Source organism: Syzygium oleosum, unplaced genomic scaffold (assembly GCF_021117445.2).
Source record: "Syzygium oleosum isolate NSW1041296 unplaced genomic scaffold, Sole_v2.1 Sole_v2.08, whole genome shotgun sequence".
In the NCBI taxonomy this organism is placed as follows: domain Eukaryota; kingdom Viridiplantae; phylum Streptophyta; class Magnoliopsida; order Myrtales; family Myrtaceae; genus Syzygium; species Syzygium oleosum.
The window spans coordinates 374037-389066 of record NW_026607492.1 but is presented as its reverse complement, the minus strand read 5'-3'; the positions used below and the strand labels follow the sequence as shown (position 1 = coordinate 389066).

The following is a 15030-nucleotide window of genomic DNA, read 5'->3' as shown; positions in this document are numbered from 1 at the left end:
TTTTTTCATTTGACACAAAAAAAAAAGTTCACGAGTTTTCCTATTTAGGCTGTCGAGGAGATTTGGACTCGTGTTTTACCTGATTTACGCGATTAGTACGTTATTTAAAAGGGTGTAAGATTTTTTTTTTATGATAAGTTTTTCTCGTCTTATAAGAAGTCGAAATCGATAGGTCGATGTGTTAGTGAAAGCTTCGCAACGTTCTCACCCAGTGCGAAAGATAAACCCACCATACTAATAATGTTTTTACCAATCTCGGCCGAATTCGAAATCATATAAAGATAAATCTCTTTGCTAGAAACTAAGGGTGCGAATAAAAACCATTATTCTCTCTATCTCAATTTCTAGTCAGAAATAGATTTTTTTATTCTATTATCTGGACGAGTTTCTGAGTAGAAAGTAATATTTGATATTGACACAAATTTTTAGTTCTCAGAATAGAAATTCGTTCGATAAGTTATATTTAAATTTCTGTTCCCGTCAACCAGTGGGCAGCGGTGGACGACCGGCGGGCGAGTGGCCGATGGCAATGGGGGGTGGCGGGGGCGAGCAAAAAAAAGAGCTATAATTTTTGATTTTGTCATAAACATAAAAAAGTAAAAAAAAATTACTTCTTGTTTCTATTCCAAATCTGTTTCTAGGTTAAAAATTTGTCCCGATTATCAAATGGATTTCTGTTCAAAATCTGTTTACGGTAATAGAAAACATAGGAAAAATAAGGAAATAAAATAGTTATCATTCGCGCCTTGATCTAGCCTAATCACGTGACAACACGAGCACGGCTCGATACTGTACCTAGTAAGTCTTCCTTTTTTTGTTTCGGTGGGGGGTGTTTGAAGATTATATGGTAATTAGTGACATAAACAGTATCCAACCTCGCTCTCGGTATGCCTCATTAATAAAACAGATGGAGCTAATCCCCCAAGCCCTCATTAAAACAAATCCGAAATTGGTAATGACAGTGGATGAGCCTCTTGATAGAGCGTCCACGTCACCCGTCCACCCACCCAAAATTACCTCCATAGCCATGATACACCGCAATGCTTGCAGAGAAAGAGAGTAGAAGAGAGAGAGAGAGAGAGAGAGAGGAGCACGAGCAGCGGAGACGATGCCTCGTCCGATCCTGCTCCTTTATTTACGTTTCGGCACCCGCCATTGATTTCCGACCCATCCGAACTCGGCCGACGTGGTATCTGGAAGTAATAGCCCGGGAAACGACAAGATAGGGGGTGGGGGTTGGGGGGGCCGTAACCGCTCCCCGTCTGGTCCCGCATTCTTGTTCTTCTGTTCTTTGTTTCTTGTTTTCTTGGTTCTGGCGTGTGTGTGTGTTTGGGTTGTGTGCGGATTCTTGCGTTTCTTGGGGTTGTCTTCTGCTGTTCCATGGTGACGATGGACGACAACGAGAGCTGTGGGAGCAGAGTCCACGAGGCGTCCTCCTCCCCCGCGAGGAACAGGCGGCAGCGGCAGAAGATGGAGGTGTACGCCGAGATTCTGCGGCGGCTCAAGGACTCGGGCCTCGAGGAGCCGCACAGGCCGGGCTTCGACGACGAGCTCTGGGCTCACTTCAATCGCCTCCCCTCTCGGTGACCTCCCTTAACCTAAAACTCGGTCGCTCCCCTCCCGTCGGTCCTGTGTCGTGCCCGCATTATGGATAGGGCCGTGCGCGGTACGATGTTTTTCGCGCGGCACGTTACGGGAGGGTGAGAAGTTTGTTTTTTTTTTCTTTTTTGTTTTACCCAGCTGAGTATTTTCTTGGATTCTTGTTTCGGAGATCCGTGTCGGATTCGCCGAGTTTTTTCGCATTGTGGGTTCGTTTCATGTTTTTGCTCCATCGTCTCTTTGATTTCTCGAATTCGCCTTTCGGTTTCCGCGAGTTCCCATCAGCTGGGTGAGCTCGAGCTGTCTGTGGTTTGGATTTGTTTCACGTGAATTGGTGGGTGAAGTATCGCGCACTAAGTTCTGGAAGATGGAGAAGATACCCATCACGCGCTTTACTCGTTATTCAACTTTTTCTCTTCTTAGCCTCTACTTTACTCTTTCCAGACACTGACTTGTGCTCTTGTTTTTCCCGTCTAAACCTTTTAGCGACTCGTATTCCACTTCATGCGCCATCGAGATTTCGATACTTGATTTTTGTTTTTCGAAATCTCTTTTTCTTTCTGTGGGCAAGAACATTTTCCCGTCTCTTTTCTCGGCTTAAATAGCGATCTTGATTTCTCCGTATTCGATAGTCCGTTGGGTTTGTGTTCGTTATCGGGCTGATAATAGATGTGATTCCTTTGAACGCATACAGATATGCCTTAGATGTCAATGTAGAGCGGGCGGAAGATGTGCTTATGCACCAAAGGTTGCTGCATTTGGCTCACGATCCGGCTAATAGACCGGCCATTGAAGTTCGCCTGGTACAGGTAAATTGGGTCGATCCTCTCCTAATTATACATGTTGAAATCTGCTTATCTTCACGGTAAAGGACTCAGATGCTATGCTACAAATACATCTACAAATTTATATCGAGGGCATGCGACATGTAGCAGGTCGTGCATGTAGATTGAGAACTCGCGATTGCTATGTGGCACATTTGTTTTGCCTAGTATTCATAGTGATTCTATAACCAAGTGTTCACAAGCTACGGAGTTCCTTAGTAATTTAGTCTACAATTTCCTGTACATAATTTTATTTAAGCTAACTAGTAGCAGTTGCAGCGCTTTCTGGTTTTTGCTTGCTAGCAGAGCAGTCTTGCCTCGCTTTAATCAATGAGAATAGCCGGTTTCGTTTTTTTTTCCTCTTCTCTGTTTCCTTGTTTGTTCCTCCGATCTGCTCTCAGCATGACAATTACAGTACTGTAAAATCACGAGAGTATAGGTTGGCTTTATGATATGTGAGGGATCTGCATCCAGTCTTTCCTTGTTGCACCCGAACTTTCTGAGACCTTTTCATGATGCTTCTTGATCGGTAAATAACCGCCGGTTCTTCCACGAATTACTTCCATAGACAGATTTATCAAAGTAGAATAACTTTCTCCAGGTTCTTCCTGCATCTGAGGCGCATTCAAATGATTCCATCCATTCAGATCGTTCCTCGAATGAAGAAGCTACTACCGTTACTTCAGTTAATCATCCCATTAGACAAAGGTATTCCTGCAGACCTGTCAAAGAAAGAACTGAAGGACTCAGTGAGAGTATTTCCTTAGATGGATTGATGTCTTTTTTGCTTTTATCATTTAGATTTTATCTTGTCTTTGATACTAATGACTTCTTGTTCTAATCTTTCAATCAGCATTCATCCACCACCTGCCTTTGGTTCATCACCAAATCTTGAAGCTCTTGCACTTGAAGCTAGTAAATCCCTTGCTAAAGATGGCGATAATTCTGTTCATGCTAATGCACAGTACTCTCGGTAAGAACTCCTGTCTTGAACTAGCTCAGTCATTATAAATTGTTAAACTGATTCCCATTGCGATTATGTCGAGGATGCATTATAGCTCATAGTGATGTTTCTCCAGGAATGATGATCGGATTTTGCTTCTGTCTCGTATGCACATCGCACATGCTGTATTTGTGTTTGTGTCGCATGTTATATGCCTCGCCACCCTCTCTCCTTAGTTTTATTTTCTATAGTTTTTCTTAAGAGACATCAAGCGGCTTGTATAAGCTCTTTTATCGTCCTATTAATCCAATCCAATGTAGTTTGTTAGAGCTGAGTAACTTAGGATTATAGATTTCCAGAATGGCTGTGCTTGACAAAAATCTTTCATTGTAGGTTTAATTTTCTCATTGTAGCTTTCCTAATCCTTTTTGTACTCCCATTAGGTGATTAAAGTGCCTCAAAGCGCCTTTTGCAGCTGGCCAACTTTATTGTCCTCCTTGCGTTTTTTCTTCAGCGCTTCCAGAGCTTAAATTCGAGTTATTAAAATTTTGGCACATATGATGCCTGGATAACACATGTTAGATTTCTTTCTGCACATTATGCATGTTTAACTGTCCCTGTGATAACCAAGATGCAATGGTCCTTTTTACCATCTACCTAGTTGCAGTTCAGTTTGTGGAGATATTTTAATTATCGACTCTTTTGTGCAACTAAAATGTGTACATGATCAACAATGTAGGCCCATGCATGAAATCACCTTATCAACTGATGACAAGCCAAAGCTTCTTAGTCAGGTACCTGATTTTGGTTTTTAGAGAATGTTTACCTTGTTTCTATGTTAAAGAAATGTGGAGGATCTTTACTGCATTTCCTTTCGCATTTACCATGGGCTGGCTATACCTGTTGCTGTAGGTTGACTGTCAGTCCACCGTTCATCTATGAAGGTGATTTATCAACTGTAGCCTGGAATTAATATTTTCCTTCGCATGCTGCCATATTTCCGAAAACGCCTTGAACACAGGCTCAATTGTTGTGGTCTTCTGACTACTTTTCTGTTAATATATTTATCTCCTGTTGTCCCCGATGGAAAACGCATTTCATCAAGTTCTTGCATTGCATCAGAGGAAGCTTATCAAGTCCTCTAGATATCATCAATTATAACTGCAGTATCATAGTGAGTATTGCATTTGTTCATATGAAATTGCATGGTTTAACTGAAATCTCATTGATAACGATTTTGCAAAAGGGGATCCAATCTATGTATTGGGTTGTTCGGTTTTGCTTGATGAATATGCTTATGCGGTGGACCTTGCAGTCTCGGTGTCAGTTTTAATTGAGGATAATGGTTCTATCGTATGACGCATGAATCATGTGAAATTTCTTTTTTTTTTTGTCATTGTAAGTGATATCTCTAATTCCTCAAGCTTACTAACTGTGAAAATTTTGCAGCTGACATCCTTACTTGCTGATATTGGGCTGAACATCCAAGAAGCACATGCCTTTTCCACAGTGGATGGCTATTCATTAGATGTCTTTGTAGTTGATGGTTGGCCATACGAGGTATCTATCCATGGTGATTATCTTGTAAAGTCTACGTAAAGACAATTGCATATGTGTTGTCGTTACATCAAGTGAAATTACCCCACCTTTTGTGGCTTGTGAGGTTTAGGGGCTTTTTCTTTTGTGTCGACAGACATTTTAACAGCGTCTGGAAAAGATTAAAGTACTCGTCTGGACAAGCCTTTGAGAAATATGTACAATCAAAGTTGTAGAAGGTGTAACTGTAATTTCTGTGACAAAAGGGCCGTTGTGTTGGTGTGTTCTACCTTGAAGTTTTTTCATTTATTTATAGAAAGTAAGTTGAGTTATTCTCACTTATTTAAGTATCATATTGGATGATATTCTTAAGTTGGATATTCCGTTTTTAATGATCTTTTCGACTATCGATAAAAAGCACAACATGATTTTCAAGGGAATGCTTGGACTTGCAGGAGACGGAGCATCTAAGAGCTGCACTGGAAAAGGAAGTTTTTAAGATTGAGGTAATTCTCTCGGTTTTTCCATACCAAGATTTTTAATGTCAATGGTATCAGAAAAAGGAAAGACTCAATGTTTTGTGCATCTAAAATGACAGAAAATTATACTAATTGGCAACTTCAGTTTTCGGACCAAAAAAGCATGAAATTACTCGTCACAAAAGGAAGTACATAACTGTGCATTGCAACTTCGTTATTCAGCGTTTCTCTACATTGTCCTCATCTCTGCATATTAGTTCACATGAAGTAGACTTTGCTGTTGCACTGGAGGTATGTAATAAAATTTCACTGATCGAACGGCTATAAAGTCTCTAATCAAAATTAGATTCATATGGCTTTGTTGTCATGCTCTAAGCAGCTCTTTTTGTAAAGGTAACAGAAATTGGTTTTCGCTCTCAGCAAATTTGTTTGTGTTTGATTGAATGGAGATGAATATTTTCGGTTGGCCTCTTACTATGGATTCTAAGGGAGAAGACTCCATCTGCTCCCAATTCTGGGTAGTCTCCCAGTGACGTCTTTAAATACATCTTTTTTATTGTTTATGTGGTTTAGGTTGAGAATTGAGCATTCTGGAGAAGATCCCTTTTGTAAACATGTCAGAGATGTTGATGTAATTGTTTTTCATTGTCGGAATGCTAGTTAGCAAAATGTTCACTTTGGTAGCAGTGGAAGGCCCATAGCTAATCTCTGACATAACAAGTGGTTAAAACCAAAGACAGGCGGGATACAGGAATTTTGTTTTTCCTTTGAATTGGTGACTTCAAAGCTAATTCATTGAGTGTAAGTGTGAACATCCCACTGATTTTTCATTTTGCCTTGCATTACAGAAACATTCTTGGCCAGAACATGGTTCTCCCAAAATTGAGCTTCCGCAGACGGCCATCAAATTGGAACGTGATCATGTTTCTATACCAAGCGATGGAACTGATGTTTGGGAACTGGATCCAAGATGTCTTAAGTTTGAAACCAAAATTGCATCTGGTTCATATGGTGACCTGTAAGTAAATGAACTCCTAGACAGATGAACTACTGTGCGAATATGTGCTCTAACCTTTTTGTTGGAACCTCAGGTACAAAGGTACATACTGCAGTCAGGAAGTGGCAATCAAGGTTCTGAAGCCTGAACGTGTAAATTCAGACATGCAAAAAGAGTTTGCACAAGAAGTTTTTATTCTGAGGTTTGTAACTTTAGCCTGGGGTTTCACTTGATAGTTTTTCCAGTTTGTTCAATCAGAATTACCGTGCATTTTTTGTGAATGCGTGCGTGCTTAACTTTTTCCGTGCCTGACCATGTTATAGTATTGCCTGTAATTTAACATGTGGATCCTACGCAAATTCCATCTTTCTGGAGTGCTTATTCTTTGCATTTTCTGTTACACCACGGTATATACATGAGCTTATGTATTTAGACGTCATTGTGCATCGTGTAAATATATGGTTGTATTTGTTCAAAATTGTCACAAATTAAGCAGTATGCAGAATTTTTTGTAATTTCTCAGTAATTAAAACATTCTTCTATTTCTCTCCTTCTCACGTGTCTTGTGAGAGAGTCCATATTGCATGTTGATTGTGGAACTTTCCCCATATCTTCATCTCCTTTCTGCACACACTTATCTGGTGGCTCTCGTGTAAAAAATGTTTTGTCTCTCTCCACATGTTCTCATAAGCCTGTCATCATTCAGGAAAGTGCGGCACAAGAATGTTGTTCAATTTATTGGTGCATGCACAAAACCTCCGAGCTTGTACATCGTGACAGGTAATAATCCAGAATGAGGAGTTTTTTTTCCTTTCTTCGAGATTTCTTGACTACCCTCTTTCTGAGATTGCTTTTCTATCTTTCATCTTCTCCCAGAATTTATGTCTGGTGGAAGTGTATATGATTATCTTCATAAGCAGAGAGGTGTTTTCAAGCTTCCTACCTTGTTGAAAGTAGCGATTGATGTCTCCAAGGGAATGAATTACTTGCATCAAAATAATATCATTCATCGGGATTTGAAGGCTGCCAATCTATTGATGGATGAAAATGAAGTAAGGCAATAGCTTTTGTGTTGCTTATGGTTTATTGGTTGCATTTTTTTACAACGTGGATTGTTCATAGCAACAAAGGTGAGGACCATATATACCTATTCATGAATTATCATTTGTCATTTAGGGTGTTTTATTCTAATATCATTCTTTTCTGCCCACATACCTGTCGGGCTTAAAGTACTATGAAATTCTGCTTTATTTTTTTAAGGACTTTGTTGGGCATTAATCAAACACCCACTTATAGAAAGTTTGTCATTTCTAATGCATTGTCTGTCTTGTTGTGGGTTTTCTTGGCAGGTTGTTAAGGTTGCTGATTTTGGGGTTGCCAGGGTGAAAGCACAATCTGGAGTCATGACTGCAGAAACTGGAACATACAGATGGATGGCTCCTGAGGTTATTCCCATGAAGTTTTTTGATGTGGAGCTGTTAGCAATGATTTTTGCCTCCATTATGTTTATCTTGTTCATTACTTCTTGCCTGTTGTTCCGTGGATTTCTTTACTTGTTCAAAACTTCTCAGAGTTCATTGCTTTTCAATGGTTGTTCATTCTGGGATTTGCTAAAATTTCACATTCTTTCGAGGATTTTCATCCATAAAAATCACCTCAATCATGTAGTTAGCTTGGACCTCACATTTAGGGAATTGAGAGAGAGTACTACTTTTCATTTTCCGGATGTGCTAATGCGGTGTTTTCTTACACCCATTCTATTTTGCATTGAAGGTAATAGAACACAAGCCATATGATCATAAAGCTGACGTATTCAGCTTTGCAGTGGTGTTGTGGGAGTTACTAACAGGGAAGGTAATATGAGTTGAGTACGTTTAGTCTATGCAGCATGCTTCAACCGTTTCCTTGTCTTGATTTGTTAGCATTTCTGTGTTCCAGCTTCCACATGATCACTTAACCCCATTGCAAGCGGCCGTTGGAGTGGTTCAGAAGGTACAATACAACTATTGCTCATAATGTTCTAATGTCACATCACCTGAGTGAGCCTGAGCGGCTAGTCAGGTTTTATGTTCTATTAAGCTCTTGTGAAGTTCTCAAAGTTCCGCATGGAGTCCTTTTATCGGAACCAAATCAGGGAAATTCTTAGGCTTTAGCACAATCATGTTTATGAGTTATGCATCGACGTCAAGATTCAGGATGCCAAGTCCTCACTAGGCAGAAAATTTCCTTGTTACCGGTAAATCTTTTAGGAGCGAAATTTTTCTTTATCGGTAAAGCTTGTGTTTTATTTCAAATCACATCAAGATTCAGGATGCCAAGTCCTTGTTAACCAGAAAATTTTCCTTGTTACCTCTAATTTTTTGGGAGGGAAATTTTTCTTTATTGATAAAGCTTGCGCTTTATTATCTTATTTCCCATACTTCAGGGCCTGCGGCCTACAATTCCAAAAGACACCCATCCAAAGCTTGTGGAGTTACTGGAGAGATGCTGGGAGCAAGATCCAGCTTCAAGGCCCGACTTCTCTGAAATAATAACCATCTTACAGAAAATTGCAAAGGAGGTGAGTTGTTAGTCTGCAGATTGTGGAGGTGGCTCATAACGTTAGTGAACATGGTTATCTAAAAAAATTTCTAAGGTGGCAAGCAAAAGCATGTGAACAAGACCACCTTTTTCCGAGCTAGCAATTGGACATTATTTTGCTTTCCATCAAATTTTGTGTGATTCAAGGGCCTTATTTCCCTAACCTTGGCTTCGCCCTAGCTGCGGCCTTGGCTTCCTTGAGATCCTAACCTCTCGCCCAAGATAGCTGTATCCCTGTTTGGGTAAATCTCAATTTAAATTACGACGTGAACAGGTTGGAGATGATGGAGATGAACGGCGGAGGGAGAAATCAGGGGGATTCCTGTCCGTGCTCAGGCGAGGGCATCATTGAAGGGCGCAAGGGAGATAGAATTATATTACTCATTGGCTTTGTACAGTATGTGTCCACATGATAAGCTATCTTTCCATAATCTCTTACAAATTTTTTTCCTTTTCAATTTTTGACTAGTTAATCCACAATGCAATATCCATCCTAGCATCGTCTGAGAAAGGAAGTGATGTTGAATCGAGTGGCTATAGCAAAAGGATTTTTTTTTTACTTTCTTGCGGCTGTACAATAACAAATTGATGCGGTGGAAAAAACTCATCCTTTTCTATTCTAGTGGCAAAATTATCGGCAAAGTTTTGGTTTTTACCAGATTGAGGTCTTTTGGAGCCTCCAAGATAATAACAGTGCATGATGGATTACATTTGGGCGGGGTTGATGACCCCATGCCAAAGTCATATAGACCTGTTGGGTTTGGTCTTTCTGTAGCTGCCGTATGAATGTTGAGTGCCGTTTGAGCTTAGTTCACTTGCGCTTAATCATGGTTGTCAACTATAGCTAGATATCGTGCATCGTGTCTATCGTCGCGAGGAGACTGCAGCATTATAGCTTTCGCCAGCTTAACAGGCAATCATGTGAGTGTCATTGACAATTACAGAAGAACGTCTTTTCCAGTTATCAGCGATATAACTTGCCCCATCAACAAGATAGAAAGCTTCCATCACGATTTCTAGCTCAAATCTCTTCATCAATGGACTGGACCGATGATGGTAAGCAAAGCGAACCTGAATAAATCAGCTTTAAGTTTCTGGGTTGAACGAGACCTCGGCTTGAAAAAGCACGCATTTCCATTAGAGTTTCACGGTGGCGCTTCTTTTTGCCTACTTATGCAACATGCACCTTGTAGGATACTAAAATTCTGTGGCCCAAAAACTTGATCCTTGTCCGCAATTGGTATATTTTATCGGTGGTTTTTCCAATGTGTTAAGAATGAATTTAGAGAGGTAACTTTTTCACAACAGGCAAGATGGTTGGCCTTATCGTAAATATATCACCTATTTTTCACGAGGTCACAAGTTCGATTCATATCGTGAATGAATCTCCGGACAGCTATCGACCCATCCAAAAGATAGGAAAACTTTCGCTATTGCATCAACTGGGTTTTTGGGTAGATGTCGCGGAGAACAAGCGGCGCGCCCCACCCGCCGCTGGACCTAACCAACTTAAGCCCAAGTCTTGATCGAGATACACACGCTGAACATCATAAAAAGCATGAACTCCGCTACCGAATCATGGCCATTGTGAAACCTAGGACTCGTTAGCTTCCACTCCTTTTGCTTCCCGCCGGGGAGAAATGGAGAGGCTCTTTATGAGGAGAAAATATTAGGTGCCTGGGTTTCTCCTTTACGAGAGCCGCCCATCAGGTCGTGGCCACACTCGGCGAGAGACGACGTACAACTTGTGACTCCTCGTCTGCGGGACCTATTAAATGGATCTCGATCACTCGATCATGTTCTGTGATACTTTGAGAGAAATACAAACTATGAATGACACCATCAAGCAAGGTTGATGATTATCAGGTTATGATCGGCTCTCTGGTTACTCCAAAGTAGTTGCCAAATAATCGTTTCGCCTACGATGAGTAGGATCAAAGCACAGTGGCACGACGGTAATAATACGGAGAAAGGAGGGCGGTTTCTTTGTTTGGCGTGACAAAGCTAAAAAACCATGCACGAGAAAGCGCGGAAGCAAGCCCGGCCTCCCCCTGTTTCTACATCTTCTTCTTCCTTCCTTCTTTTCGCACTTCTTCTACGTCGCCACTTGTCCCTTCTGCAGCAGAGAGCTACGATCTCTCTCTCTCTCTCTCTCTCTCTACACGAGACATCACTGACCTTTGAACGCGACTGACGGGAAAAGCCCATTTCTTCAGCAATTTTCTCTCTCAACGCAACACGTCCAAGAACTCCTTCTCGATCCAACAATCACAGGGATCATCGCCATTTCTGGGGAAAGATAAAGATAGCTCCGGGAAATAAGATTGCATTCTCGACATGGAGTCCTTCAAGAAGTCGTTCAAATCCCACGGTTCCTACAAGCACGCGAGGAGGCTCTCCGCCGGGGGGACCCCCAACTCCTCCACCAGCCACGAGGAGCTCCCCATCCTCTCCGATCTCCCCCTCGATGACGGCGGCGGCGATGATGTGGACCGCCATCACTGTCGGCAGGCACCCGATCGCCCTGACCGGAGCGACGTCGTCCTCAAGATCGTCGACAGTGTTGACAACAACTGCATGATGTCGAGGGAAGCCAGCGTTATTTCGTGGAGGGACGGGATGTCGGAGGGGGACAATGTCGCGAGGAGCGGCGGCAGTGATGATCCGGTACATCGAGGGAAAGAGATGGACGATCCGCCGTCGAAGCTGATCAAGCAGTTCTTGACGAAGCAGGGCGCCTATGGTGGTGAGGTCTCTCTGGACATGGACTTGGAGATGGACGAGTTGCGCCAGGAAGCCCGAAACGATAATTACAGCAACAAGCACATGCCTCTGGTTTCCGAATCGCCCGCCAACCCGACCCGGTCCAGAGACCTCAAGGTGTCCTTCGACCAACACTCGGGGAGCCTGGCCGATCCCCAGCCTGAGACACCCAGGATGGGCCAACATGGGGATAAGAGCTCGCAAAGCAGCAGGGACGACGACGAGGATTGCCATGAGGTCTTGAAATGCTCGTCGAACGTGTCGTTCCAGCGGAGGCAGAGCCTTCTGCGGATGAAGACCCGGTCCCGCCTGATGGACCCTCCTGAGGAGCCTGAGCGAAGGTCGGGCCAGATACCCAAGTCAGGCCAGTTCCGATCCGGGCTTCTGAGCTTGCTCGGGGATGACGAGGACGATGACCTGCTGTCGGATGAGGACTTGCCGGAGGAGTACAAGAGGGCCAATTTCAGTGCAATCACTCTGCTGCAATGGGTGAGTCTGATTCTGATCATTGCTGTTTTCGTCGTCACTCTCGCGATCCCGGCGTTGAAGAAAAAGAGCCTGTGGAAGCTCAGCCTATGGAAATGGGAGCTCATGATCTTGGTCTTAATTTGTGGTAGATTAGTCTCAGGTTGGGGAATCAAGATTATTGTGTTCTTCATCGAGAGGAATTTTTTCTTGCGAAAGCGGGTTCTGTATTTCGTGTATGGCGTTCGGAAGGCGGTCCAGAATTGCTTGTGGTTGGGGCTAGTCCTGATTGCTTGGAACTCGCTGTTTGACAAGAAAGTCGACAGAGAGACGAGCGGCCACAGCCTGCGGCACGTGACCAAGGTCCTGGTGTGTCTCTTGGTGGCTACTCTGCTGTGGCTCGTCAAGACCCTGATCATCAAGGTGCTCGCCTCGTCGTTCCACGTGAGCACATACTTCGATAGGATCCAGGAGTCGCTGTTCAATCAGTACGTGATTGAGACGCTGTCTGGCCTGCCCCTGGTTGAGATACAGAGGGGGGAGGATGAGGAGGAGAAGATTGCAGATGAGCTCCGGACTCTGCAAAATGCAGGGGCCAATGTGCCCTCTGAGCTCCGGGCAGCCGCATTCTCTACGTTGAGGAGTGGGAGAGTGGTTGGGAACGGCGGGCTCCAGAGGAGTTCGCAGCTCCACATGAAGAGCATGAAGTTCTCTCGGGTTCTCTCGGGGAAGGGCGATGAGGGGTTCTCGATAGATCACTTGCACAAACTCAATCATAAGAACGTGTCGGCCTGGAACATGAAGAAGTTGATGAAAATCGTCCGGCACGGGGTCCTCTCTACTTTGGATGAGCAGGTGGTTGATACTGCCTACGAGGATGAATCAACCAACTTGATAAGGAGCGAACACGAGGCTAAAGCTGCCGCAAGGAAGATCTTCCAGAATGTCGCAAAACCTGGCGCCAAGTATGGCTTTTAATATACATCGATAAACAAGAGATGAGCGAACTTAGAATATACAGTGAAGCCTTTAACAGTGACTACAGTTTGGCATTTGATCTTCCCGAGGGTGTCTGATAAACTCAGGCATATTTATTCATCATATCCTAATCTGAGTTCTTCTTCCAGATATATAACCTTGGAAGATCTTCTGCGCTTCATGAAAGAAGATGAAGCCTGGAAGGTGATTGATCAGTTTGAAGCAGCTGCCGAGAGAAAGAGGATCAGCAAATCGAGCCTCAAGAACTGGCTGGTAAGTATTAAGCACGAGCACGACATCGGCTCACAATCTTGGATTATTTCCTAGGATTCGCTCGATTAATGTTTAGGATGTGATCCAGCTATGCCTCTTTGTCTTAGGTCAATGTTTTCAGAGAGAGGAGAGCCCTTGCCTTGACCCTGAACGACACGAAGACGGCCGTCAATAAACTGCATCATGTGGCCAATGTGATCGTCGCCGTCGTCATTGTGGTATTCTGGCTTCTCATACTCGGGATCGCCACGAGCAAGTTCTTGCTCTTCCTCAGTTCTCAACTTGTCCTTGTGGCGTTTATATTCGGGAATACCTGTAAGACTGTATTCGAGGCCATCATCTTCTTATTCGTCATGCATCCATTCGATGTTGGTGACAGATGCGAGGTTGAAGGGATTCAGGTGAATTAAAGATTATTATTTGCGTACTACCATCAATTTTTTTTAGGTGATTTTTACTGTCTTACTTGTGTTTCGACCCTTTTCAGATGGTCGTGGAGGAGATGAACATCTTAACAACTGTCTTCTTGAGATATGATAATCAGAAGATCATGTATCCAAACAGCACTCTTTCCACAAAGTCCATTGGCAACTACTATCGGAGCCCGGACATGGGTGACGGGGTCGAGTTCTGCATCCATATATCGACTCCGGCGGAAAAAATCGCTCTTATGAAACAAAAGATAACCAGGCAAGTGAAAGCTAAGCAAGACCACAATTTATTATGACATGCCTATTCTTGTTAACTTCTTATTCCATCCGAGTTATCCGCTAATTGCATTGCTAGTATGACATAGCGATTGCACGTTTCCATTTTATTACTTGGTGCAAAGAGGCGTTCACTGATCATATCATTTTCGTTCTGCCACCGCAGCTACATCAACTGCAAGAAAGAACACTGGTGTTCATCTCCAATGATCATAATGAAGGACTTGGAGGAGCTCAACCGAGTGAGGATGGCGGTTTGGATCTGCCACAAGATAAACCACCAGGACATGGGAGAGAAGTGGGCAAGAAGGTCCCTTCTGGTGGAGGAGATGGTCAAGATCTTCCGAGAGCTCGATCTCCAGTACCGCCTGCTGCCCCTCGACATCAATGTCCGCGCGATGCCATTCGTGAGCTCTACCCGTCTCCCCCCGGCTTGGACAGAAAATGGGAGCTAAAACGCGACCGAAGCAGGAAAACCCCGAGATTTTGCAGACCGAATTTTTTGTTCTTTCAAAATTTTGTCCCTGGTAACTCGTGAACCCCTCAGCAGAAACAGGAATAACGGAGTATAATCTTGGCGCGCCCAAGCAACAATACTGCTGCTTGATAGTGAGTTTGTAGATACTTTTCTCTCGCGACTACTATGTCGCGACAATCACCAATAAAAGAAAGCACGGCTGCTGAAAGGTCCTTTCTTCTTTCGAACGGTATATGCTCCGATAAGCAATGACTAGTTAGTAGGCTTCGGCTTTCCGCATACTATCTGCAACTGCGTCTCGATGGTGGTGATGGAGGACATGTTCGGGCAGCCCGTCAGGTGGAGTTCTTGATCTGCTCATTAGAGCATGCTGTGGAGCTGGCAATATTTGCAGCCTGCTTTGGTTTT

At 43.3% G+C, this 15030-nt stretch overlaps 2 protein-coding genes across 3 annotated transcripts; both read left to right on the top strand.

Annotated features, from left to right (window-relative positions):
- Positions 1 to 1306: 1306 nt before the first annotated feature.
- Positions 1307 to 9600, top strand: LOC115672734 (serine/threonine-protein kinase STY46-like). Of its 2 annotated transcripts, none has more exons than XM_030594652.2 (16): positions 1307 to 1583; positions 2294 to 2408; positions 3025 to 3131; positions 3277 to 3396; positions 4106 to 4160; positions 4816 to 4926; positions 5358 to 5408; positions 6230 to 6399; positions 6473 to 6580; positions 7085 to 7158; positions 7255 to 7430; positions 7728 to 7823; positions 8152 to 8232; positions 8317 to 8370; positions 8804 to 8938; positions 9233 to 9600. In XM_030594652.2, the coding sequence occupies exons 1-16, from the start codon at positions 1381 to 1383 to the stop codon at positions 9308 to 9310; spliced, it is 1734 nt and encodes a 577-aa protein (XP_030450512.1). In that variant the 5' UTR covers positions 1307 to 1380; the 3' UTR covers positions 9311 to 9600. The 2 variants fall into 2 exon arrangements, with proteins under 2 accessions (XP_030450512.1, XP_056169934.1); XM_056313959.1 differs by lacking the exon at positions 1307 to 1583 and adding an exon at positions 1706 to 1888.
- Positions 9601 to 11016: 1416 nt separating this feature from the next.
- On the top strand, positions 11017 to 14830 carry LOC115672457 (mechanosensitive ion channel protein 6-like). Its single transcript, XM_030594267.2, has 5 exons — positions 11017 to 13151; positions 13314 to 13437; positions 13545 to 13838; positions 13925 to 14127; positions 14311 to 14830. Exons 1-5 carry the CDS (start codon positions 11296 to 11298, stop codon positions 14597 to 14599), a joined length of 2766 nt encoding a protein of 921 aa, XP_030450127.1. The 5' UTR covers positions 11017 to 11295; the 3' UTR covers positions 14600 to 14830.
- The last annotated feature ends 200 nt before the right edge of the window (positions 14831 to 15030 follow it).

Bases quoted from the DNA above. Each gene is read 5' to 3' on its own strand.
- LOC115672457 (XM_030594267.2), top strand. From the start codon at position 11,296: ATGGAGTCCTTCAAGAAGTCGTTCAAATCCCACGGTTCCTACAAGCAC. The intron at 13,152-13,313 runs GTATGGCTTTTA...TTCTTCTTCCAG, and splicing joins GTCGCAAAACCTGGCGCCAA to ATATATAACCTTGGAAGATC. The intron at 13,839-13,924 runs GTGAATTAAAGA...GACCCTTTTCAG, and splicing joins GCGAGGTTGAAGGGATTCAG to ATGGTCGTGGAGGAGATGAA.
- LOC115672734 (XM_030594652.2), top strand. From the start codon at position 1,381: ATGGTGACGATGGACGACAACGAGAGCTGTGGGAGCAGAGTCCACGAG. The intron at 8,371-8,803 runs GTACAATACAAC...CCCATACTTCAG, and splicing joins CCGTTGGAGTGGTTCAGAAG to GGCCTGCGGCCTACAATTCC. The intron at 8,939-9,232 runs GTGAGTTGTTAG...CGACGTGAACAG, and splicing joins TACAGAAAATTGCAAAGGAG to GTTGGAGATGATGGAGATGA.